At 48.1% G+C, this 27,925-nt stretch overlaps 1 protein-coding gene across 1 annotated transcript in view; it reads right to left on the bottom strand.

Moving 5' to 3' along the window:
- LOC144123256 (diuretic hormone receptor-like) overlaps positions 1 to 27,925 on the bottom strand; it is a 190,650-nt gene that overhangs the window by 71,777 nt on the left and 90,948 nt on the right. The window contains exon 3 of the mRNA XM_077656116.1: positions 3,589 to 3,720. Within this exon, the coding sequence (XP_077512242.1) occupies positions 3,589 to 3,720 (132 nt within the window). The remainder of the gene's footprint in view (positions 1 to 3,588; positions 3,721 to 27,925) is intronic.

Below are 27,925 nucleotides of genomic sequence, written 5' to 3'. Positions count from 1 at the left end.
GTGTTGTGCAATGTCAGTGCACATTAAAGAACTCCAGGTGATCGAAATCGCCGGAGCCCTTCACTACGGCGTCCCTCATCGCGTGATTCGTTTTGGGGTGTTAAAACCCCCATAAATATAGTAAAATCTCATATCACAAAGTATCGCCATTTCAGCTTTGAAGTCGTAAGAACCGAACGCAACACAAGAAATTTTCAGGAGCTTTAAGGCAGCGAATGGAAAATAAAACCTGCGCGCATCTACAGAAAACGGAAAAGGAGTCCCATCAAACTCCGCGGCGCACTGCCTTTCCTCAAAAGTCAGTGAAGGCGTGCTGACGCACGCACTGCAGCTCGACGTCAGTTTCAAAAAGGGCTGTGAAATGTGCAACGCGCGGCACAACGCTTGTACTACCGCCAGCCCCCTTGCCTGACTCGACATGCGCGTCGTTTACATTTAAAGCATCACGGAATGGCACAGAACCATGACGGAGCTTTGAGGAAGTCCGTGTCCTCTCACCAAGCACTTGGCCGCAACGCAAGCACTTGTGAAGGCATTTCCTCTGCTACTCTCTTTACATATTTTCCCTCCTTTTCTGTCAGGTAGAGGCTCCCTGACACAGATACGCGGTTTCTTGTCAAGACATTGCATATGTTAAAAAATCACGAGGTAGTCGTAACGTTTGGATAAACACGTTTTTTTTTTCATTATTATTCTAAGGCCTCCGTGAGCTCACGATGCTTCAGTTTGGCAGTGGTTTTTCAGTTTGCCTGCTTATAAGGTGCGGTTGGCTTTTGCTGGCGCGTGCGTGTGTCCTGCCTTTACGCAGTCTTTTTACCTGCTTTGTAGAGCTGATATTTGTTTTGTGCGCCACTATAAGTGTTTTTTTTTCAGCGGTATTTTTTAAGAATGAACACTGAACACCTCACCCTCTGAGTCGTTGAAGAAAAGCATCTACTCTGAAAGCATATAATCACATCCTCTCACCACGTGCGACTCAGAATTGTTGGCATTAAAATGCTGTTCGCTATCGTAACGAAGTGACTGTCCCCTAGGACTGCAGAGTTAGCTGCAGTGCACCGCGGCCACGTGATGAATTTACTTAATGCTCACATCTTCAAAAATGAATAGAAGTGCGCCCCACATTGCCCAATTGCTTTAGCGAAGTTATTTTTTTTAAAGGTGGCTAAGTTTTATATACACTGGTCTGAAATGTTTTAAAGAGAAAGCCCTAAAGGTATTCGCGAAACCTTAGTCATCTGCTCTTTGTAATTGTGCGAGGAGCAGAGGTGGACAGTAATTCTGGCTTAAGAAGCGATGCGAACATAAGACATGCATCTGGCGCTTACTGCCATAGACCCACAGACCAACTAGTCGTAGGGCAAGGCTGTAGATAATTGCTGGGCTGCATGACTTAATAATCTGAAGAAGCACTTATCGCAGCTCTTTTTTGAATTTTTTCGCGTACAGGCCGGCATCGCAAGCCAACACGGCAGCATATCTTATTACTGAAGCACAATCACTGCAAGCTGTACAATGTAGTAAAGGGCTTTTGTTTTATGAAGAGAAAACCACTGTCCGCTGATACAGATCTCGTCTCAAGTGCAATAGGGCGCAGCCACGTAGAAGGTCAGAAAACTGTAACGTAACATAAACGTCCTCCGAGATTTCTGAGAGATAGAGCTTAAACTTTCATTAGCAAGCACTATCCAATCGTTTTTCTTTCATATAAGAGATTTACAATGTAGAACAAGCATCGTTCTCTAAAAAAAAAAACATTAGCATTGCATATTGATGGATGAGAATCCAACCTCAAGTTTCGCAAAAAGCTCTCGCAATCTAAAAACAATACAGAAAGTGTTGATATTACACTGATTTCACTGGGAATTTGAAGGACAACTTATGTAAAGTAAAACAAAATATTTTAGGAGCATGACATGATAAAAAGAGTAGCGGGCATCCGAGCTTATGTGAGCGGTCTCTGAAACATTTTTGGTTTGCTAGATAGAGTGAAAAAGGTACCTCAAAACTCTTGAAATCTGCAGTTGATGTCGCGGCGACCACTCAGCGGATTATAATAATCAAATTAAATCCAATCCATTTACTTCGTACGTAACAGCTAATGCCAATAAAAAATATACACTAGGTGCCTTGGAGTTTTCACAAGAACCACGAAAAATAAACGGATTCATTCTCGATATACGCGTGATAAGCACGTCCTTGCATTCTACTAACGTTCATTTTAAAAGAACTCTGATTTGTAAATGAAAGCCCCAGGAGGAATACTAAACTGTCGGTTTGACAGTCGCATCTTCCTGACAACAATAATTTTCTACAGTACACAAAATCAGTTGGCTAGTAGAATTACTTGAACGGGCGTTTGTATTTCGGCAATTGCTTATCTACTAGTGCTAGTCATTAAATGCTTACTGAGCAGTGTATTGGCTCATGACGGCAAGAGTGAAAAAAAATAGGTGAGGAAAAACCCGAGGATTGTTTTGGCTTTCTACAAGCTGATTCACAGAGGCGTACAATATAGTATTTAGATATAGGCTTTTTATGTATAAAGAAAGAACATGCGGAATGGTACTACTGGGAACAGGTAAAAAACAAAGCGAGGTGAATCATGTGAAATGTAATAAGTGCGGAGCGTAAATTCTAACGCCTATCTTTTAAACTACTGCACTCAGTCACCTAATTGCAATTTCGGCTTCGTAGTATACCGTTAGTAAAGTCCATATCAGCATTAGAATTTCGAAACCCTGCTACTGCTGTCGCTGCGGCACAATGAAATCTGTAAGCTCCCATGAGTCAAACCGAAAGCGGACGGCCGTTAAGCATGCGTGACTGCAGCCGTAGTCAATCATCACTTGGCTGCGCACTTATCATGTGACCATATCTATGCCACCTGGGTTCCAACGTGGAGCCGGAGCAGCAAGCAGTGGCGAGTAGCGGCCCGGGTGGGCCTGGCAAGATGATGGTAATGATGATGATCTTATGGTCATTCTCTTCGTAACGTTCCTAAATGCACGCGCCTCCATAAGAGATTTGCACGTGGGTGGTGCTCTACAGGGAGATGAACGACCAAACGCTCGCGCCTTGACGCTCCGAGTGGTCAGGGTTTGTTGTGATTCTGAAAAGTAATATGGATGCTACTAACAACTCGTTACGAATCTTTAATTACAACCTGGCGCCTAGCTAGAAAGCTAAGATCAACTGGTAGAATTTTAACAATATTTGTATCCGTAATTCACCTGTTCTCTGACGTCCACCACCTAATGCATTGCTACGCAAAAAAAAAAAAATGTGTGGCTGAAAAAGCGTATTTTATTATATTGTTGTTGGGCTATGCTCTCGAATTATATAGATTTCAGTCGTTAGTGCTCCACAAAGATGCAGCTTCGCGCAGAAGGGTATAGCCCACACACAGCATCGACACATGAACAAAGGCAAACGCACGTCGTAGCCTCAGGGAATACATAAAATACCAACTCAAACTTCTGGCTTTGTTGACATAAATTAAGAATAAAGTTCACGCATTCTTTTCCATACACAGATAAAAAGAATCCACAACAACAACAATAAAAAGTCGCTAGGCCATCAACTCACTGGATGTGTCGTAGAAGAGGTCGTTGAGGAATGAGAAGCAGGGCAACACGGCCACTGATCCAGCGTGCGTCACCGGCCAACAGGAGAGGCCGTCCCACGTGCGGTGGCACGCCAGCGGTCCGCCGTTGTCATCTGCACAAAGCCAAGCATCCGCGCCACAGTCAGCGTTGTCTCTGCACGCGGGATAGTCTTAGACACTGACGGCGCGCTTTGAACTGGGTTCTTTATCCCGGCACACGCTTGCGCAGCACCCGCCATGGCACTTCCTTAGGTCGAGTTATGCCCATCACGGTGAAGCAATTGTTTAAAAACCACGCAATGCAGCACCAGGCCAAACGTCTAAGCTCCTATCGCTTAAAATGTGCGCAAAATAAAAGGCAGGTGTTTATGGACTCCAGTGGGCTACATTAGAGATCTCCCTTTCCTCTGTGCAAAAGCGGAAAAAAAGTTCGGTGACGTCCGCAATCTCGCAAGGAACTGAAAATTTGCTGCCGCCATGTGCAAATAGTCAATGCAATTCTATATTTCTGGTAACGTGGAATCGTTAATACGCAACAAATTGTTATATCAATCGAAACTTAATGCATGCCAAAAGGCCTCAACTCTCCAGTTACTGCTGCAAGGTGCCCATTAAAACAGGTGGAAGAAAAAGAAAACAGCGCACGAAAAGCGAGAAGAAAAAAAATTCAAAACAACAGTGTGTTTTACTCCTTATTTATCATCTCGCCATTTGTGTATTTTCTTCTAATTAGCATATGTACGCACCAAGTCACAGAAGTGAACAAATCAATGACATCAAGCACTTTCAGGCCTTCACGCCAGCACGAATAAACGATTGTAACTTTTAATCGCGATCCAGTGAAATTTACTAGCGTGCCTAAACATTCGGCGTAGCGTAATAAACTGGGGCCTATCTTTTCGTTTATTTCTCGCGCATTGCTAACTTTGTGCATGCATTTGTCGCTACTCTTTTCGCACGTTCTTCACAGCGTAAGAGCAGACCGCAAGTGCATCGTCAATAAAGTTCTAATCGACCGATTACAAGAAATAATCAGTAGAAAAGATTTAGATTAAGTCGCCTCACTTCCTTCAGGATAGCACAATACACAATCTCCTGCAATCTCCGACGCGTTTGTTTATTGCTATTAATATAAAAATTTTTATCGTCACATTAACACCTCGGAGCATTCTCAAGTATCAGTACTACAAGCACCAAAAATGCACACACGTCAGACTCTTTGGCGTGTATTTCGAAGAATTTGTCTCTATAAGATTTTATACAAACGCTAGCCCATCGGCCGCCCTTCTGCGATGCAGATGTCACTGCTTGCTAGGCGATGAAGGATACGGCAGAATAAAATATATTGTAGATATCCTTCAAGTTGAGACCTTCAGACAGCTACTGAAGGTAAATGGCGGCAACCAGAAAATATGCAGCTTCAGCAGCCCTTTCTGAGCAATACATGCTGGAGCGCTGTCGCTGGTGGTATAGCTTGTTCACGGCAGTGCCTGGTTTCAAATTTCCTCCAGCGTAACGATTATTGAGCTGCTTGCTTTTTTCAGCCAGTCAAGCCATCTAAAGCCATTGTTTCGTTCCCACGTTAGAACAAGATGTATGGTGCGTATATTTGATGCGAGCCCTTTGACAGCCTCCGCTCGCAGGAGCCGCGACCGGGGCGATGACCAAGGCACACGCAGATGCGAGAGCAGGCAGGCGGAGGAGATGACCTGAGCGCACTTGTCTAGCGCGGCGGGGCACGGGCAGTTTCTCGCGAACACGTCTTCTACAGGGCTGGGATTTAGAGGCGGTCGCCAATGTAGCGACGACTGCTTGCCACCGGGGTATCTGTTGCTAACGGCGTCGTCGTCGCTTTGGCGGACACGGTTGTTTTTCAGTATTTCTTGTCAAATCTCTTTTAACTCGCCCATTGTCTGCACGTGGCAGCGACTGCGGCTCAACTCGAGCCATGGACAGTTCCGTGCACTTATTTTTTTCATTCTTCCGTAAGTCGCAACAACAACAGTCGAGGTCATGGTTAGGGTCACAGTCATGCGGACGATGTTGAGCAAGTGTGGAGTGTTGTAAAATTGGCGTTTCAGGAAGCGAAAGTAACAGTAATTGTCTCACATCTCGGTGGACAACTCAACCACGCTGTGAGGGAATGAATGCAGGAGTGTCAGAAAGAAGAAACAAAATAATAGGTACTATAGTAGAGTGCTTAGGAGTAATTTAAACCGCCTTCTGGTTCATAACGGGCCCTGACATCGCTGAAGCACAGATGCCTCCCGTGCGTATTGCCTGCATAGAAACGCGCCGCTATTGATCATTACGGGCCTCCTGGGTAATTCACTAACCGCGGAGAACTCAGCACACGGGCAATTTAAAATTTCACCTCCCTCCTATAAGACCGTCTTAGTAATAGCCGTCGTATTTAGACGGCATAAATATACTCAGCTGCCAAAATTAATACCAACCTCGATATTACAGCAGGCTAATACATCGAAATCTCTTTTCATAGGAAGTTTTCGCCTCGTGGGTAATATTTCTTTTATTCTAGATACAGGTGGATCTTCTCTAATTGGTAACATTGAAAACTTGAATGCACTAACGCTGAGTCTTTGCTCAACTGCAACTACCAAAAAGAGCACTAGATCCCGTTATATTTTATGTCTTCGCCGCTTATATTTCTTCAAAACTTCATATTTACTCTTGAATCTGATCATGAAGAGGTTACATCGCTCGAATCCCTGAATTCTTCATTTCAGCGGTAGCGCCTCACGTACAAAATATCTTGCCATCAATAACCTCCTAAAAAGAAATCCATCTGCTGCATTGCGCTTGTAAAAGACACAATTTCGAATGCTAAGTGCATACAATAAGAATTCGTATCACGCTGTCAGTTAAATCAAAGGCTGTCTGAAGAACAAAGGAAAGCACGGGACTGCTGCGTTTTGGTATCAAATGCTTTGAGTTTTCGCCCGGACGAACATTCAGCTTAGCTTCTGTACTCTCTCATGCATGCGAAAGTACAGGCACCTCAGCCTTTACCGTACCATACCACACGTACTGCTTGTTTAATACCTTCTTGATGAGCCATGTCAGCTAAAGTGGATTTGCGCAACCTATTCGTTCCGCCTCAATTTCCCCTCACCGAATTACGGCAGCGGCGCAAGAAAAAGAGCATATCCAAGGTCATCGCACTTCCATTCCCATCACGGCTCACACGGTAGCACACAGAGCTTAAGAACGAAAGTAGTCGGGGTCAGTAACCAGCTCAATATTGTCCCCCTGGTAGAAACAAGAAGACCTCGTGGGGTCCAACGGAACGACTCGCCTCTTTTGCCGTGCGCTTTGTTCTCATTCTTGGTTTCTTCTTCGAATCATCATTCTACTTGCTTTGCATGCTACCTTTTTGCGCAAGAAATCTACTCTGCCCTGCTCCAATCTTTCCTTCCAAACACGGCATCTCGCTCAGAATTGCGGAGTAGGTTTCAGAAACTATACGAGGGCAAATGACGGAACGTTAAACGCACCTGAGTAGGCGACCCACGGCTGTGCAAGATTGCGCCGCTTACCCCCACATACCCTTTGGACAAGCATCCCCGAGCTTTCGTAATGGGGCCACTACACGTAGCCTCTTGTTCGCTCCGCGTCGTCCGCCCTCTTTGGTCCGCGTAGAAGTCATTTCGACAATCGCCATCCTGATGGGCAGTTGCTGGACTGCGGCTGGAAAGGGATGGGTATACTGCACACGTGCAGCGTATGTCGGGCTAGTAGGAAAAGCAAAGTGAAATGGCCTGCTACGGTATTCGCCGAATGATTGTCGGGTGATGTAAGAGTTCGTTTGGGGAATGACATCTTTCGCTTTCCTAAGTGACAAGGCATCGTTTCGAACAAGAACTTTAGGAAGGTATCAGTACAGATGTTCGAGAAAGCATAGCTGCTAGCGCCATTTGTCAGTCGTCCGGTCTTTCTTAGTTTCGCAATTTTCGTCACCATTTGCCTGTGGCGGCTTCTACGCAGAAACGCACCTGCCAAAGCTGGAACGGTCGACTGAAAGGGAGCGCTAATCGAAGAACGGGCACGTGTGGAAGACTAAAAAAAAGTGCTTGATAACTTTACTGAAATGCATGTCGCTCTCAAATTATTCACTGCAATATATCAGGAGATGAAAATATGTCTATAGCTGTCGCCGACTCTCGCGTTAAACAATGGTAACCTACCAGTTAATTTTTTAAAACTATCTCGCAGCTGCTACACACTGGCTAATCTTCGCATGTTACATTGTCACCCAGTAGTTTTTGCCCTTGCTCTACACGTATATGGAGTGCACGTGACGATAACGCCTTAGCAGTGATGTTCCGTGCCGTAAGCAAATATTAACTTTAATAAACGCGAAAAACCTCCAATCTGGCCACTTTTTAACCACAGTAGTTCTAAAGACCATGCCTTTTTCACCCAGTTATATTAGCGTAATTTTCTTTTATTCGTCCTCACTGTCAGTCCGTTCAGTGAAGGCCGAAATGCAACAAGTGCAGCAAATAATCTGCCCTATTTAACAGTACTTCGTCCGAAAAGGGAATAGGCAGGAAGAGCTTGAAACCCTTACCAAATTGTTCTCTCGCCCTTAAAAAATCCATCCAAAACTGTGCCGCATGATTCATTAATTTCGATTGCTACTTTTTTCTAGCATAACCAAGCTTACATAAGAATCAAATCTTCCATCCTTAGTGTGACGCCATACAATAACCAGACCATACCTTTTCAAAAATTTTATCATTAACGGTTGGAAATTGTGCTATAATACCTGCTCACCGCGTTTCTGACCCCCTTAATAATGATGAAGAAGTCTGTCGACCGTATGCACGTACCACTGCGCTTTTTAGCGCTTTCTTCCCTCAGAAATTATGCACGGACTGAAAGCACCTTCCTACCGACGCATTTTACCACACTAATTACAGCACATTTCAAGGCGGTGATTAAAATAATTGGACCCACCGCTAACGTGAAACACCAAAAAGGGCAAGTGAGGTATGAATTATTAAATAAAAATAAATAAATAGTTAACTAAATAAATTTGGATCAAGCACTACTCTTTGCCTGTTTCTGTGCTTTTTGGTTTGTTTTGCTCTCCACTAACTATTTAGAACTAAGTTTCAAGCATTAAAAAATAAAAATTCACTTCTCATAAAAGGAAAGCAAGTCCGTAAGTGCATAGCGTGAACTCGACTTTTAAAACTCAGGTTATTAAGTTCAACATGATTACCGCATTTACTTTGTATTTGTAGGTTTAGCAATGAATCGAATGTTCTGAAGATTGGAGAATTAAAAGCGCTTAGCGCGGTGCTGCTGGGAGGGGTGTAGGCTAAGAGCCCTAAAACGCATTTTGTCGACGCAGAAACTTTTGTGACGGTTACCATGTTTGGCTGGAGGGATGCTCGCTTTTCTGCGCAAGGCGCTCATTTCAACAAAGTGTGATGCATGCCTTCATCTGAGCGTCCATTTTCACAACTAGGACTGTTAGTTAGATCTAGGCAGTGCAGGTAGCTGTTTGTTGGCACAGCGTTCAGTCAGATACGGTGGTAGGCGGATTCCAGATGGCTTGAAGGACTCTGCTGAAGTGTATATTTTAGGAGAGTGTAAATACAACGATCAAATGCATAATGATGAGGGGGTATATTCTAGAGGCTTTTACTTTCTTCTAAAGAATATTTTTTCGCCATTTGTGACGCTTCGGATTTTGCAACGAAACCCTATCTGAAGCTTCGGAGCTGCATACTTTTGCAGGCCGCTTTGTCTGCGTTCGCGCTCCTCAAAATGCTACTAAATTGAATGGTACACAGCGTCCTGCGACGCTGGCTAAATGACGTAGATATCCAACATAACGAGTGGTTGGCTGGTGATTGGCTTCCCTTCGCATGCTTAGAGCAGGTATTCAAGTACTTAATAGGCAAGATTTTCAATAAAAGCTCCTAGGGCATAGCTTAACAATCTCCGATTCGCTGATGACAAACAGTGGGCAAACTGTAAAGTATTAGAGAGGACCACGGTAGGCAAAGCAGAACGGTGGGTCTACAAATTTATATGAAGAAATCTAAACGAATGTTCAACAGTCTCCGAAGGGCACAGCAGTTTCTAATAAGCAGCGAAGCATCGGAAGCTATATGAAAATACATGTAATCAGGGTAGATCGTAACCGCAGGTCTGGACCATGAGATCGAAATAACTAGGAGAAGCAGAATGGACCGCGGTGCACATAAAAAATGACCTTACACTATTGATGGAAGTCTACCAGTATCCCTCAAAAGAAAAAGTATATAAGAGTTGCGTCATACCGGTACTCACGTATAGAGTAGAAATGTAGAGGTTCATTGAGTGGTGGGACTTAAATTGGGGACAACGAAGAGAGCTATGGAAAGGAAACTGTAGGTAACTTGAACAGATAGCAATAGAACAGAGTTTGGAAGGGAACACACGTTAGTTATTTGCATCCGAATGGAAATCAGAAGATATAAGAATCGGCTGTCATGTAATGCGAAAGGAGGCTCAGCGATGGTCCTTAACAGTAACGGACTGGACACCAAAATAAAAGAAGCAGAGGAGGGGGCGGACAGAAAGTTAGGTGGATGGAGGAGATGAGATTGGCGGGTAAGGTGGCCGTAGGTGGCGCAACACATGGTTAATTGGAGAAATATGAGATAGGCCTTAATTCCTCAATGGCCGTAATTAGGCTGATGATGATGACAAGAACACAAGAGAATGCGTGAAAAGACTGACGTCTCTTATACAGACAACCTTTACATCGGCAGTGTCACCGGTATCACATTCAAAGGCAGAATTATATTGGCCAACTTCTGGCGTATCTGGATGCTCAGTTTTGGGACCACTACTCCTTCTAATTTACATAAATGACACAGGCACAAAGGTCAGCTTACACATCTAATTGTACGCTGGTTGCGTCATGTAGAGGAATATATTGCCACACTGCTCACATTCTGCGAGCACCACCATGCTGCCGAGCGGCATCCCTGGGCTCGTGTGGGAGCGAGGAAGACGACGTTCCCGCTCGGACGCACGCTGCTGGTCTTGTTGGCCATCCGATTACAAGCCCCTTTTGTATCGCCCTACGTTTGTTGGCGACATTTTGGTGGAGGTGCTGGGTGTCATCACGTGTACTCTGACCCCGACGATATCCTTGACGCTTCTCCTCGACGCGCGGACGCCACACCTGTCCACAAAGCGAGCCGTCCCCTGCGAGGCCTGAAGCCCAATTTTGAGCCACTGACAAGGTCTGTGCGAGCTATGACTTCCACCACTGGCAGCCGGACAGGTCAGTACTCCGGCAGTGCCCCGCCGGTCGTCCTTCTCGCACCTCGGTCGCCACCATCCTTCCACGGCGACCGGTTCGAGGATGTTGAAGATTGGTTGGCCAGTTTTGACCGGGTTGCTGCATTCAACCAATGGGACGACGAGCGGAAGCTAATGAATGTTTATTTCGCACTGCAAGACTCGGCGAAAACGTGGTTCGAGAACCACGAGGCGTCCTTCTCCACCTGGGCAGCTGATCGCCGTGAGTTCCTCGCGACATTCAGTTCGAGCAAGCGAAAGGAAAATGCCGAAATTGCCCTTCGCTCCAGGTCACAGCAGTCCAACGAGAGCGTGGCCATGTTTATAGAGGACATGACCCTCCTCTTCAACCGGGCTGACCCTGCCATGTCCGAGGCAACGAAGGTGCGCCACCTCATGCGTGGTGTGAAGGAGCAGCTCTTCGCTGGCCTCATACGCGACCCCCCAAGAGCCGTCGCTGACTTCGCCAAAGAAGCCACGGGCATGGAACCTTCCTTGCAGGAACGAAGGGCGCAGTACGGTCGTCAGGGAAGTGTTGCGGCCACCAACTATTGTGCGTCGCTGGCACTTGCCGGAGACGAGGCGCTTCGGGAATTTGTGCTGAGTGTGGTTCGCGAAGACCTGCGCAACCTCCGCTTAGATGCTCCACCTGCCAGTGTTGCAGCTGTAACCGATGCCGTCCGTGACGGAACTCGGCGAGCGGTCAAGCCACCACCGGCACCGCAGCCGGAGCCGTGCATCATGAGCTACAGTGAAGCCCTGCGGAGACCTGCGCCAGTTCCACATGCATTCCGCCCTGCTGCCGAACCAACGCAGGGGTACTTTCCCTCCGTCGAGCTGCGTGACCTGCGCCATGTTCGAAAAACGGACGTGTGGCCCACACCCACCAGCCGGCCACTATGTTACCACTGCGGGAAGCCCGGTCATGTCCTACGCAAGTGCCCGTAACGGCGGATAGGATTAAGAGGATTTCCACCGAGCGCACCTCGACCGCGCTATGGTGAGAGACCGCGAGACATTGGACAATACCTGGCGGATCATGTGCTGCCCTCAACGCCTCCACGACGTCAGTCTATGTCGCCGTCTCCAAGGCGGGTTCCTTCAACCAGTCGCGCATCATCCTCTGGCCAATTCAGAGGCACGTTCCTTCGCCGGGAAAACTGAGGACGGCGTCCTCCGGGGGTAAGACCACCGCTGTCGCCGAGAGTGAACAGCCTCCATCCGACGACTTTATGCGTCGACCCGAACGCTGACGACCCCACCCGCCGACCTCAAAGACGATCTCACCGCTGGCCTCAAAGACGATCCCACCGCCGACCCCACCGACGACCTCAGCGACGACCCCATCGACGACGGCACCAAAGACCTCACCGACGAGTTGTCAAAGAATTGTTTCCGCCACCGAAATTCTCGTTGTCGCCGATGGCGATGACGTGTCAGCACACGCGGATACCGGAGGCGGCTTTTCTGTCATGAGCAGCCACCTAGCTACGACCCTCAGAAAGGTTCTAACACAATGGCATGGGCCGCAGATACGCACAGCTGGTTGCCATGTGGTAACGCCGCTTGGCGTCTGAACCTGCCGTATAAAGATCCGAGGTGCAACTTTCATTGCCTCCTTCGCCGTGCTACGAGAGTTCTTCAAAGAACTGATTCGCGGCATGGACTTCCTTAAAGTGTATGGGGTGGTCATCAACCTGCAAGAGCAATTGGTATCGTTTTCGACACAGCGCGTCGTTGATACCGACCCCGAGCCGCACAGAGCAGCACTACGCATCTCTGACGACCACACAACGATACCGCCGAGAGCAAGCAAGTTTGTCAGTCGAGTGTGATACCAGGTTCGGTACTCGGGGCGCTGCCGAAGCTAACATGCCGCTGCTACTGTCTCGACAAATTTACGTTGCTCGCGCCCTTGTCGACCTTTTTCACCCGCGTACCGAGCTCTTAGTGACCGACTTTAGTAGCGAACCCCAACATTTGACGAAAAACACAGTGATTGCCCATTTTGAAGAACTTGGCGAGCATGCCGGCCAATGTGCCTTATCCACAACGGACCCAGGAACAGCGGAACAGGACACGGCAACAGCTATTAAGACCGAAGTGATCTCTGACCTTCTTACCAACCAGAAACACCGCGTAGAAAGCCTTATTGACTCTTTCCGCGAGTGTTTTGCGTCAACCTCCAAGGTTCGTCAGACGCCAATAACTAAGCACCGCATTATTTTCGATATTGACCAGAGACCGCTATAGTGATTAGAGACAGTCATGCCGCCCGGCCATGCAGCCGAGCGGCATGATTGGGCTTGTGTGGGAGCGAGGAAGGAGACGTTCGCACTAGGACGCGCGCTGCTGGTTTTCTTCGCCATCCGATTAAAATCCCCTTTTTTGTCGTTTACGTTTGTCGGTGACAATATTTACATAAGCCGATGTTTTTCATCAACGAAACATATATTAATTGTTTCACGTCATGGTGCCAAAAATAAAAAATGACACTAAATTTATCGCAATGTAATTATATCCTGTTGAGTAGAAAGCGCACAAATGTGGAGGGAGTGTACGACTTGGGTACAGAGAATAAAGTCCTGGCATATAACGCTAGATACCTTGGCATTATCTTTGGTTCAAACCTAGCATAGAATAAACATGTAGAATAGGTATCTATGAAAGCTTAGCGACCGTTTAATTTCATCAAGTGAAATTTCAAGACTGCCCCTCGTCACATTAAGCAATCTTTTTACTAATGTTCGTTCCATCCCAGACTATGCTGCCGCATTCTGGGATCCTAATTCTATTACACTGGTAAGAAGAAACCGAATCTGTTTAAAATAGAGCCGGTCGTTTCGTGACTGACTCTTACAAATATGCTGCCAGCTTGACCGCACTGAAAAAAAAACGCTTTCGCGGCAAACTCTTGAAACATGCCGCTCCTTATCCAGGCTCTCATTGCTGAAGCAAATAGCGGGAATAAAGGTTCCTGCTGATCGCAATTATTGTGTAAAGCCGCCAGCGCTTATCTCCGCGAGAAAAGACCATAGTTACAAAATTCGCGAAATAGCTTGCACCACATCTTTATACCAATTGTCGTTTCTCCCACGTGCAATAAACCAATGCAACCGGCTACGAGGATGTGTGGTTTCAGCCTCTGAGGAGTGTTTTCCAGCTCAGCTAATGCAGCACCTACGAGCTCCAGTGTGTAAATTGTATTATTAGGCTTCGTTTATTTCATCTTTACCTTTTTCAGGTACCAACTATAGTGCTGGAGTGTTATCTGTGTTCTCACCTTCCGATCACATAATTTTTTGCTTCAGATTTTCATTCTACATACAATTTTCTCCTTTTTATTGGCGATTTGCCATGCCTTGATGTTCTTTCCTTGACAATTGGGCCATCATTTCGCACGATCACCTGTCATGTGTTTGTAAAAAAATTCCTGCTCTAATTCCCACAGGGCACAAAGTAGGTACATGAATAAATAAATGAACACGGTAACGATATATAGTGAGCAAGTCGTAATGCTCAGTGCTGATCACGGTAGCAAAACCTTTTCTACAAGCGTCTTGAAAAAAAAAATCGTGAAACGTTTCTGGAGTGACAGTGCTAGTAGCTGTCGTGCTCCTGAAAGATCGAAGGCAACCGCAAGGATTGGCTTTGCGCCTTGGCGTCATTTACGCCATTATTTCCCTTTGTTTTCTGCGCTTGGAGTAAGGTTAGCGCCTTTCCCTGGCCTTGATGTTAATCTTCAGCCGAAAAAAATTTCTTGATTTTCCTTCAAATTCCTGAATTCCCTGAAAGCTCGCTACGATTCCGGAAGCGCTGCTCTTGTCGAGCATTCGGAAGCGCAGAACGAACGCATTAAAGATGCCCAAGGCGGCAATTTAGGACACACAGCGCGAGAGGCTGTAGCGATGGCCGAGTTGTCTAAGGTATCGAAAAGTGAAGCGGCTGTGATAGCGGAGGGACTAGATCGAATGCTTTCGGTATTGTAATAAGGTAGCGAATTTTTTCGCTCTGCTTGATACCATTCTTGCGGGAAATTTCGGAATGTTTAAGAATGTTTAGCTTCCGTTTCGGTTTCATTTTCGGCGTGAAGTTCGTCGCAGGCTCTAGGTGATATTCGCCTAAGCTGGGCGTGAAATGCAATTAAAAACATTCAATGCTTAATCGAAACAAACAAAAAAAGAACGTGAATCGCAACTTTTCTGCATCAAACTATGACGCTGGAACGCATCTCTTGAATCCAGAAAAACTGAGACCGAAAATCGCTATTGACAGGCCATGAACCCAAAATTAATCGTCCAACACTTTCGGCGCAATTTTGATCGATTACTAATCTTGATTGCAAGATGCAAGAGACTACAAGGTTTATGCAACCCGTTGCATGCCAAACTAGGCAATGTGATGAGTGCTGAGTGCCGCTGGTGATGATTACGTTGCAGTGTTCAGTAAATTGTCGCGCCGTGACGGTGTCAGACAAGCCAAAGTTCGTATTTGCTTTGTACATATTTTGTCTTTTTTTTCACAGTATTAACTGAAGGCACAGCGTACGGAGGACGGGACAAGAAAGAGACAAACACAGCGCTAACTTACGGCTGAAGGGCCTTATTGCTCGCACGCAATAAATAGGCGAAAAGGAGCACAATCAACAGAAGAATAGCATCAGTGATGATTGTGAAAAAACACACACAACAACAAAAGCACACAATCGCAACCTACACAAGCGAACTTAACTGTTAAGGTAGTCAATTTATTTTGTGTTAGCGCGACGGAAGGTTTGCTGAAGCAATGGTCAAGTCTCCGGTGAATTAAAAGAGCTTCCATGATTTCCCGCGTACGTTGGTCCTTATGTTTATACAGTATTCTAGTACGGCTGAAAAAATGAGTTTACAGGAAAGCCAATGTATAACCAAATCTCTGTGGCGACAAGTCTGGGCTGCTCTCCCAAAGAAAGAGCGACAGGCACAAGCGGAACAGACCGTTCACTTCGCGGGTAACCCGAACATCCACGCAGACGATCTGAAAATACTACAAAAAGGACCGAAGTTCTGCTCAGTACCCTCACTAAGTAGACCGGAGCTACTTGCCATGGCAATAAAGATAGCCGGCAGAGCAAAGGACGAGACAGACGCCGCCCAGTGCATCCTAGACTCAGAGGAATTCTTTCCCGCCACAAAGGCAAATAAAAACCATTTAGATCTACACAAGCTGACCAGTTCTCTCATAAATGCCGATCTCAAGCTAGTCCTGGCCGACAAAGAAGGTGGTTTTGCCGTCCTCCCGTCGGCTGTTTACCACAAGAAATCTCAAGATGCCATAAGTGAAAATTTTCATCTTGTGAAGAAATTCCGCCCGAATAGGGCAAGAAAGGAAGCACTGCTCAGTTGTGAAAGGCTTGGCTTGGACAAGCTGGCAACCAATGTAAACAAAAGCACCGGCTCAAGCTTGTAATGCTTCTTCTCAGCCAAAACCCACAAGAAGGACTGTCCTTTCCGGATCATTGTAACCGAAAAGGGCACCTGGCAACTTGCCCTCGGGTCATACCTTCAAAACTGTTTTTCAGAACTAACTATCAATGTCTTGTGCGCCGCCCAGCGACTGTGTCGGAATTTTTCCAGGAGAAGCCTTTGAAAAATGTCAGCGCCTTGTCTGTTGACATCAAGGACATGTTCTATTCCCTACCTCAATATGCCGTGCACATTGCCGTGAGTCAAGCGATTGACCTGTACGGTGCCACCAAATTCCAAAACCACGGCGGCATTGACGTTGCCAGCCTCCTTGATCTACTAGATCTATATCTGCGCTCGACGGTCCTGTCTTTCAACGGCAGCCACTTTATCCAGAAGGAGGGCGTCTGTATAGGCTCGGGTCTCGCTCCGTTCCTCAGTGACTGTCTACTAGCTTCCTTGGACGAAAATTTGCAAAAAGCCTTACTTGGATCTTCAGTGGTACGCGCGTTCCGTTGCGTTGATGACTTTCTGGTGATTTTTAGATTAAGGAGTGGCCACAGTGTTGCAGATCAAGCCAGTGACATCCTCACATTGTTCAAGTCTAATCTAAAACCATTTCAACTAACGATGGAAGACCCGGATCATGACGGCATTCGCTTTGTAGACCTACAGATAATGATGTGCGACGATGGGGTATGCTGGCGCTACTCACCCCGAGCACAAAAAGGGCTTCTATCATACTCATCCTCTCATTCAGGAATAGTAAAACGAGGCGTCGCGACAGCCGTCCTCAAAAGTGCCATTTCCAGGTCATGTTCCCATGAAATGCAATCTAGCTTCAGACGCCAGATCAAGAGGTTGAAAAAGGCCGGCTTTCCCCACCACATCCTGCGTGCTGTAGCGTAGAAAATTCTTGCCGAATTCAGAACAAAAACAACGAGTTCGCTTGCAGCAGAAAACTAAAACTTCGCGGTGATACCTTACGTGCACAAGGTATCACATAACCTGAAAGTAATTGCAGGAAAAGCCCGGTGTCACAGTCATCTTTTCTGCCCCAAACAAACTGCAGCGCTTGTGTAAACTGTAAACCATGAAGGACCTCCACCTGCCAAATGCGGGAAAAATCACGAATCACACTGTGTGCAGTGCCGTAAAAACGTCGTCTATAAGATAGAGCTATCCTGTGGGCGATTTTATATTGGCCAAACAGGGCGCTCCCTCAGTGATCACCTAAGTGAGCAAAAACGCTCCTTAAAATCACCATCCAAAAGCAATTTGGGTATACATTGGCTTTCCTATAAATGCTTTCATTTTTTCAGCCGTAATAGAATACTGTATAAACATAAGGACCAACGTACGGGGGAAATCGTGGAAGCTCTTTTAATTCACCGGGGACTTGACCACTGCTTGAGCAAAACTTTCGTCGTGCTAACACAAAAAGAAATGGACTATCTTAACAGTTAAGTTTGCTTGTGTAAGTTGCGATTGTGTGCTTTTGCTGTTGTGTGAATTTTCTGCCAATCATCACTGATGCTGTTCTTCTGTTGATTGTGCTCCTTTTCGCCTTTTTATTGCGTTGGAGCAATAAAGCCCTTCAGTCGTAAGTCAGCGCTGTGTTTGTCTCTTTCTTGTCCCGTCCTTCGTGCGCTGTGCCTTCCGTTAGTACCATGTACCGACTAGCCCAGAGAAACACCTTATTTCAAAGTATGTTCTCTAGCGTTAATGGAGGTACAGTGCTGGCCTGGAGTTCCAGGGAGCGCTTGGCTATGTTCCGAGTGGCTAGACGACCAGATGGGTCTGGCGTCAGACGCTAAAGACGTGGTCATCAGTGCCCGGTTGTATGCGGCAAAATAAAGTTGTTCCTTCTTTCCCTTGGTACTTCAGCGCAGAGCAATAAAGGCGCGTTTGTTTATACCTTAGAGTGCCCTAACTGATGTGGGAAGAGTTCGCTGCTGCTGCTGCCACTTTGGTGAGAATCAGACTGCCTCCTGCTCCCCTAAAAGTCACGTGTACACACACTATCAGTTCCGGTATCAGATTCCCGCAAAAGGAGTCGTGGTAATGTTCTCTCAGGTGCTCTATTTTTTTTCAGATTTTACCCCTCATTTGAGACGGTGCGTTAATAACTAGCGATAGATTTCGGCCCTGGTCAAAGATGTCTAAGTTAAAAATCACTTTACTGCGTAATAGCCATGGTACCGACAGATTTTTAAATGTTTGTGACACCAGTTTACGAAAGGCGAATGCTGCTATTGGTGCTCCAGACAACTGCTTATCAGTTCAGTTTTCAAAATTAAGTATCGCTTATTCATGGCTGTCTACGCCTGAAGATTCTATTAAATAAGAAAGCAGGGATATTAATGCGATGAAGCAGTCTACAGGCAGGAGCTTTTCCCAAAACTGAACGATGAAAGCTGCTGTGATGAAGCAATGGTGCCATCACCGATAGTAACTAGGCTTGTTGAGCGTTCTTCCTGTCGTGCGAACTCCATCAATAAAACTCTTCTCCGTGAAGCAATAAACGGTGATGAGTTCTGAAGACTTCTGATTTGAATGTCGCATCTATGATGATCTCATTTAAAATTCCCTCATGGTGAGTATCCTGGCAGAGAAGCCAGACAAGCAGTAACCCCAATTGACTAATAAGGAGGAGGAGGAGGAGGAAGAGCAGAAGGAGGAGGAAAGGCAGGGAGGTTAATCGGAAGAATAACTGGTTTGCTACCTTTCACGGGGGGAAAGGGGTGGGGGGATAAAAAGATGAATGAGAAAAGAGAGTAGCAGGAAAAGGCACCTTATTGCGATGAAGCCGTCACTAATTTTAAACCAAGTACCCTGTCTAACAGTCTGCCTCTAGATATGAGGGCATCACAAGCAAGGAAACTATTTAAAAAGCTGCCAATAAACTTTGAGCCTTGAAAAATCACTATCCTAAGAGGAATCACGTCAAACATTCACTTAACCGCGGCGCAAGAAAAACTGGGAATAACGGTTACTGAGCTGCGCAAAGCTTAATGAGGGCGAACGTTATCTTTTAATCATTAGCTACTGAATGTACACTTGTACGGAATTTCTGATGGACTGTAAATGCAATCAATTAAAAACCCGTCTTGCATTAGATGAGAAAGACTTGCCCGTTGAAGATAAAGGTCTCATAATAACCGTCCAAGTTGTTGTTCTTGTCCTCGGGTGAAGTAGAAAAGTTCTGCTTGAAGCCATCGAATATGTTTTCTCTTTTTTTTTCGTGACTGTGGTTCCACGGCTACGATGCATACTTTTCGCTGACATGTACTAACCAAAAATATTATCTCCACTACTCCTACATATGACGCATGTGCATTCAAATTTAAGTAGGCACGCAGTATTACGCCTACCTATAACGCATATGCACTGAAACTTAAGTAGGCACGCAGGCTAATTATGATGGAACGCCAACATTACCAAAAAGAGGTGCGACTGTATAAGCAAAGTGTGGTTGCGTAGCAAAAACCTGTACGCCTGTGACAGAGGTATACTGCATGAATTGCAGCCGTTTATGAAGTACTGTAACACTTACTGTCTGGTTTTTGGTTATTGAAGCCCCTGACGTTTTGACAGAACATTTGAGCATGCGAAAACGGAGACAGCAAGGCGCTATCAGAGTGGCGTTCAACAATATTGTCATTTGTATTATTGGTGCAATCATGGCATCTGGCGAGCTTGTGAACGTCAGAGTGTATCCCACCCTTCCGACCACCCCCCTCCCCCCAATTCATACCTTTCCTGTCGGGCTCCCTACGGGTGACAGGAACAGATATAATATACAATGAAAAATGCTCACAGATCAAGTTTCGTCTGACTGCAATTGCAATCTTATGTTCTGGGTGTTTTTTTTTTTTGTCCGGCGAGCCCATTCAGTTACATTCTCTTGCAATCCTGGTGGAAGCACGAAGTAGAAACCGAAACCGTTTTCGTCGCTCGAAACCTGATAACGGGCAGCGAAGCAGTAGAAGAAAGCTAAGTGAGAATATCTCATTACATGTACAGCCGCGATCAAAAATACGCGGCCCACGGCTCCGGTGCAAGGAGCGGCTGCGGGGCCGCACCGCGGCGCTGCTACCTCCGTCGGGCGCTCGCTCGGAGGGTGCATGGAGGAAGCATGCTCGGAGCTCGGAGGGAGCATGCCACACGGCTGATAAATGTCAAGTGCGGCGTTCAGCTGTTTCGCGGCTGACTGTCAGTATGAAGGGACGCGTCTCCGCTTTGCATCGTTTGCCAGCCGTAATGAAGGGGAGTGCGCGTGGTTCGCCGTTGCTGCCTCGATACTGCTTCGCTCTCGTATGCCCCGCGCGCCCATGCGTGGTGAGCCTTGGTGCACGGGCATTACGGTGCTCAAGAAATAGGGCATAACAAGTTATTGTCGCGTCAGGACCCCGGTCTGTGAACTCGGTGAAGCCCTGTTTTCTTACTGGTAGTGTGTTACTCGTAATTTTGTTGCAGCAGGAGCGTGCTTAGATTTTTTTAGCTTTAAATTAACGATTTTAAAGGAGCGAGCTCCAGCTACGAATTAGGGTTAACCCAACCAAGCGCCGGGCACAGGAGCGCAGCGTACACGGACGCGAGACGCGCGTAAGCATGGAATGCGAACCGAACTCGGACGCTTCGCACTGCCGAACGCGCGCCTGCCGTAGCCGGTCCGTGCATAGGGAAGACTAGATATTCGAGTAGGCACTGAAAGTCACACGCAGCACGCATTGCAGAGCCCTCTTTCGTACTGACCGTGAGACGCCAAACAGCTGAACGCTGCACTTGACATTCATCAGCCGTGTGGCGTGCTCAGGGGAGAGTGAGGGCGAAGCTTTGTCGTCACTCTCTACACCCTCGCCGTGAGCGCCCGACGCAGGTAGCAGCGCCGCGGTGCGGCCCCGCAGCCGCTCCTTGCGCCGGAGCCGTGGGCCGCGTATTTTTGACCGCGAATGTACGTTAGAGTTGGGGTCTATTTTGACTACGTGATATATGCCAGTATCTCATCAATATAGAGCCACTAAGGACCCGTATCCGCTGTCGGGACACTGCTTTCTTGTACCAGACAGCTCGTGTTAAAACTAATGTGCCTGATTTTAGAACCTTGCTGATACTTTCATGTCTGCCTGATACTTGCAGGGTATTGTGACGTATCTGCCATATGCAAAGACCCTAAACACTCACCCATGTGCAGAGTATAGAAAAAAATGAGGAAAATCCTATGAGACGAAACGCCTCACTTCCGTTCATTGGGTCTTTCACATATGCGTGGATGCACATAGCACATAAAATCTATTCATGCGGTCGCTTTCTATATTATTGTAATTTTCATTGCTCATATTTATTGGACTGTGTGACGTTCCTTGTGTGTGCTACGAGGTTCCGCGTTCGACGGCGCGGCGTAGACGGAGACCCAGATGACAGCGGCATCATCAATTACCGAGCCATGATCTTTGAGAGTGACGACCAGAACGAAGGGGTTTAAGCCCAACCGGACCCAACCGGACCCGCCGCCGCCGCCGCGGGGAAACGGGCTTTATCCTCCCCAATTGCCGTGGCGGTTCCAGGGGAGGCCTCCCGAGCACATCCCAGGACAAGGGACCACTTTCCCGGCCGGTGACCCGCGGGAACTGTCAGCGGGCCAGAGCGCGCCTTACCTTGAGGAGCGAGTGTCAGTTGATGGATGGAGAGCGGAGGCCGGTGACCCGCGGGAACTGTCAGCTGGCCAGAGCGCGCCTTACCACAGCCGACGCTATGCGCTACCTCGAAGACAACCTTCTTTCCCTCGGACTCAACACGTGAGGGGGGCGAGACCATAAGTGCGGTGGTATGTTTGTGCGCCCAAGTGAAAGCCCTAGCCCCCCTCCTTCCCCTCCGGCGTGGGCGTCCTCACCCTAGGGAGTGTGGAGAAGAGGATATAAAAATCGACAAGCAGTACGGAAGAAGGACGCTCAGGACGACATCGTTCGCCAAGAGGGCCTTCAGCGCCGAAGCCCGACGGCGTGCAGCTTCTGCCAGCAACCGCTCGAGCTCAAATCCGGAGCCCCTCCATCGTCCCCATGAAGTCGTCGGCACGTAAGCTCGGACGCCCCAGCCTCTGAATCTTAATCATGTATAATTATTGAATATATCTGTTTGTTTAAACTGAGCCATACGGTGTCTCTTTGCCTCTCCGTCCCGTGTGGACCTGCGCATTATGGGGGTCATCACACTGGTGTCAGAAGTGGGGTCTCAAAAGCAAATGTCCTCTGAATGCTGCGACATTCATGACTTCAAAATTGTAATCAAAAGGGAATCACGGGACTGATTGTGGAACTTTTACCCCCATTTGAGAGGCTTGAGGCACCGGAGGGCTTGAAAAAAAGAAATGTCTTTATCTGAGGGAGCTCCCACTCCACAGCCGTCGCTCGGAGCAAGCATGCTGGCATTATGAAGCGACATTCCGACGTTTACAGGAGATAATACAGGGGTTCCAATCTGCGATTTCTTTTCCATGCTAGAAGAGATTGGGAAAATGGGGGGATGGTCCGATGCTCAAATGCTGGGAATGGCGAGGTGTAAGATGGCAGGAGCTGCTCATGATTTTACATGGCGAGACGAAAAAGTAAAATCCACAAAATCATTTGCGGAATTTAAGAAGCTCGCATTTGAGCATTTCGACACTGAACCACGTCACGTGCGGGTACAGAGGTTCCGTGACGCCGGACAGATGGTAGGGGAGGACGTGCGAACGTTTGCGTCGCGGCTTCAGCGCTTAGTGCGCGATACGTTAAGCAGGGAGGAGGAAGGAGACCAGCTAAAGAAGAAATACGCGTAGGATATACTTAAAGAGGAAATGACCGCTTTGTTCGTGGTTGGTCTGCAAGACCCCGTGCGCCGGTTCGTGCTCTCACGCAAGCCGAGCAATTTCGACCAAGCCGTGTAGGCCGCATTGGATGAGGAACGAAATGAGGCGTTAACGACAGCCGCAGCGAGAGTACGCGTCATAGAGAGAGCGGTGCTCAACCCTGACGTTGCTCTCTTGACAGAGCGGTTAGATCGCTTAGAACAGCTGCTATCTCAGCAGGTGGAACGCCAGGTTGAAGCGCGCGCTCAACAGCGCCCATTCGCTGGAAACCGGAGACCGCCACAAAGCTACAGGCGCGGTATGCGAGATTTTGAGGAAATCGTATGCTTCGCTTGCCAGGGTCGCGGACACATCGCCAGGTTCTGCCAAAACGTGCGCCGTGGGGAGCCACAAAGAGAAGCAGGCGAGACACGCCCTAAGCAAGCCTACAGCGGGGCTCCAGATACCGAGACAAAAAACTAGATAGTCCTCCCCAGCCTGAGGAGCGTGGGGAGGGAGCAGTGGATGATGAGGTGGTGGTGGTTTGTGTGGCCGACGAGGCATGCCCTGTTGTGCGTTGCAAGTTAAATGGTTGCTGCATGGAATTGTTGATAGATACGGGGTCAAAGGTGACATTGCTTAAGGAGAGCAGTTTTAACACGCTTTGAAGGAAGGGGGACCGCGAGGTGTTGGAAGCGTCTGGTGGTATGGCAACCAAATTTGTAGGCATAACGGGGGATCCTCTTGGCATAAGTGGACTCTACCGGTTACACTTCTCTCTCGGCGGAATTGCATGGGAGCACCCCTGCTACGTATGCCCGGACACAGTGTCTCTGCCAAACGGAGTGTCAGGTATATTAGGGCAGGATGTTTTGAGAAAAGGGAAGGTAGTAGTCTCATTCTCTGAGGAAGAGGTTAATGCGGGCGGCTCAAAAGTTCCGTTTTCGAACAGGAGAGGGGCTGAGGTTCGCATTACCGATATTGACACCCGTCAAACAGTGGGATCATTGGAGAAGGTATATTCGTGGGTTGCCGTCAGGCTGGTCGATGAGGCGGTCGTCCTTCCTTGGTCGGAGCACATTTCGTACGCGTTTGTGCCTTCAGATGTAGAGAGCGGCGCCGTGGGAGTGCTTGAGCCGGTCGACTCTCTCAGCAATGGCCTGAAGGCAGCCGCGTGCCTCGTGACAGTTAATGACGCTCACAGAGTGCCCCTACGGGTGGTTAGCTGTAGCCAGCAGCCACTGAGCCTTCCCAAGAACAAAACATTGGCTTTCTTCACGTCTGCGATAGAGAAACGTGAGCCCACCGATACGGCACTCGCAACTGTAGAGCATGCTAGTCCTTCAGCTGCTCCAAAAGTGTCGTTAGATCTTTCTCACGTAAAATCCAGGGAGAGGGAGGCTCTGGCTGGTTTGCTGAACGACTACTCGGAGGTATTCGCCGCGTCCAACCTGGATTTGGGCTGCTGTGGCGTTATAAAGCACAGAATAGAAACCGGCACTTCATCGCCCGTTTACCAGCGTGCGTACAGGATTCGTTACTCCCAACGTGAGGAGATGGAGCGGCAGGTGCAGGACCTGATTGATCGCGGCATTGTCGAACACTCAAAGTCACCCTGGGGAGCACCAGCACTATTGGTGGAAAAGCCAGATGGCTCGTATCGATTGGTAGTGGACTACCGCAAACTAAATGCCGTAACTCGCATCGATCCATACCCCATCCCCAATATACAGGAGACGCTTTCTCAGCTGGGCTCTGCCAGGTACTTCACGGTAGTGGACATGGCGGCGGGATTCTGGCAGATAGCAATGGATCCGGCAGAGGCCGAGAAAACGGCATTCAACACGCCCTCAGGGCACTATGAATGGAAAAGAATGCCGATGTGTCTGGCCAACAGCCCTGCTGTCTGGCAGAAAACCGCTGATGTTATCCTGGCAGGTCTTCTGGGGAGGCTGTGCTTCGTGTATATGGATGACATAATCATATACAGTGACAGTTTTGAGAACCATTTGCGCGATATTGAGCAGGTTTTGGTGCGACTAAGAGGAGCGGGTCTCAAGCTGAAGCCCTCTAAGTGCCAATTCCTCAAAAACGAAATGATATACCTCGGGCACGTTGTTTCAGCTGACGGCGTGTGACCGGACCCTGAGAAACTAAGGTGTGTCTCGGATTTTCCATCCCCGACTAGCGTCCGCCAGGTCCGGCAGTTTCTCGGCCTGATCGGTTACTACCGAAGGCACATAGAGGAGTTCACCAAGCTCGCTAAGCCGCTCACCGCCTTAACAGCCAAAAATGTCGCCTTTCGCTGGGACGAAAACGCGGAGGATGCTTTTGGGGCCCTGAAAAGGAAGCTAATGAGTGCACCGCTGTTGCGCCACCCGGGTTTTAATTTGCCCTTCGTTATGGCCACAGATGCGTCAAAGTTCGCAGTTGGTGCCGTGCTATCTCAGGTTATCGAGGGCAAAGAACATCCCGTTGCTTTTGCTAGCCGACAGCTGAGCCCCACAGAGCAAAAGTACGGAGCTACGGAAAGGGAGTGCCTCGCCGTTGTCTGGGCAGTAAAGCACTTCAGATGCTACCTTTACGGCCGTAAATTCAAGCTAGTCACAGACTGCCATCCTCTGAAATGGGTGATGAGTGTCAGGGACCCTAGCTCGCGACTCGCTAGATGGAATCTACACCTGCAGGAATACTGCTTCGAAGTTGAGCACAACTCAGGAAAGACACATCTGAATGCTGATGCACTCAGCCGCACAGCTGCCGTGGCAGCTATAGATGAGTTTGTCCCCGTAGTCGACCCCGCCGAATTACGCACAGAGCAGTGCAAAGATCCTGACCTGAAGCGAATAATCGAAAGCTTAGAGGGCGCACCGTCTCACCCCGAACAGCTAGGTTATTTCATTGGCAAAGACGGCACCCTGTGTCGGCGCACGAGGCCAACCAGGAAAGGGAGACCAGAGAAAACCGCTTGGGAGAGAGTCGTCATACCTCGGTCGTGGACAGAAAGGGTTCTTCGCGCGTTTCACGATGCGCCATGCGCCGGTCATTTTGGCGTAGCGAAGACACGCAGGCGTGTGGAGCGTTTGTACTTTTGGAGTGGCATGCGACAGGATGTTAGAGACTACTGTGCGAAGTGTAATTCCTGTCTCGAAAGAAAAACACCCAAGGGACGAAGACCAGCTCCAATTCAGCCGTCCTCTGAGGTTTCGGCTCCCTTCGAGCGGACAGGTATGGACATAATGGGCCCATTGCCCACGACCACTTCCGGAAACAAGTACATTTTTGTATTTGTCGATCACCTTTCGAAATACGTGGAAGCGGTAGCACTCCCAGATCAGAAGGCAGACACGGTTGCAAGAGCATTTGTCGAACAGATCGTGCTCCGACATGGACCCCCGAGGCAACTCTTGACAGATCGGGGAACGAACTTCGTGTCGCAGCTAATGAGGAGAGTTTGCGAGCTGCTTAAGATCGCTAAGAAGCAGACAACACCGTACCATCCGGCTTGCAACGGCGCGGTGGAGCGACTGAATCAAACCGTGGCCGGGTTCCTGTCACATTTTGTTTCGCGCGATCAGCGGGACTGGGACTTGTGGCTCCCGCATGCAATGTTTGCCTACAATTCCGCAGCACACGAGAGCACGGGCGAATCGCCATTCTTCTCTACGGCCGAGACCCGGACCAGCCTAGTGAAGTGCCAGAGGGCCCCCGTCGTGTCCCATACGCTTCACTGGACGACTATAAGGTTGAGCTAGAATCGCGCTAGCAAGTGGCGAGGGACATCGCAAAGGAGGCCTTAAAGAAAGCGGCGAAGCGCAGGAAGGAGGTGCACGATCGCAGTGCTAGAGACGCGCCGTTTAATGTGGGGGACAGCGTGTACATTGAGAACTGCCAAAGGCAGATTGGGCTAGCTCGTAAGTTCCAGACGAAGTGGAGAGGATCGTGCGAGGTTGTCGAGAAGTTTTCTGCGGTAAACTTCAGAGTCCGAGACGTGAACCGGCGCTTGATAAGGATACACGCAAATCGCCTCAAGTCGGCACCGGTTCAGTATTCACGAAATGAGGAAAGGGAAAGCGCGGATTTTGATGGGGGCAGAAGTGAAGCGGAGCGCGCAGATAGTTCGCAAGAAACGCCCTCTCCTGCATCTGTTCGGCAGGCGCCAGAGGTGACGGCCGGAATGCCACCGGATTTAGTTCATGCATTGCCAGAAGAAGAAGCGCACGAGGTTGCCGCGCAGATAACGCCAGGAGAGGCTCCTGCCACGAGCCCTCGCGAGTCCCAAAGCAGACAAAGGGTCACAGACTTACTTAGTATGACTCATGAAGGCCGATATCCGCTGCGAAATCGGAAAGCTAAGTCGGACTAATGGCGTAAACAGAGCGGAGTTGTGAACTGGTTAGAATTGTGTAATGCCGCAGCTCATAACATTGCTATGTGCTTATGTGTTAAGTTATCGGAGTTGGTAGTTAAACCTTTCTGTCATTAAGTAACACCTTCACAGGAGAGCATGCGGAGCGCATGCAGAACCTGCCCTACTTCCTTTCGTTATCTATATTTTTGTCTGTGCCGTGATCGTGCTAGAAGTGGGAGCTCCTTTGTAACTGTGGTAAATTTATTTCGTCCAGTTTGGACTAGAAAGGAGAGGCTTGGGTGCTGAGTTTCATGTTTATCTATAAAAGAAGATCAGTGCTGCCCCTGGAGACGCCAGTTATGACA

The sequence above is a fragment of the Amblyomma americanum genome, chromosome 3 (assembly GCF_052857255.1).
Source record: "Amblyomma americanum isolate KBUSLIRL-KWMA chromosome 3, ASM5285725v1, whole genome shotgun sequence".
NCBI lineage: Eukaryota > Metazoa > Arthropoda > Arachnida > Ixodida > Ixodidae > Amblyomma > Amblyomma americanum.
The sequence above is the reverse complement of the archived record's forward strand: the minus strand, read 5'-3'. Positions and strand labels throughout refer to the sequence as shown.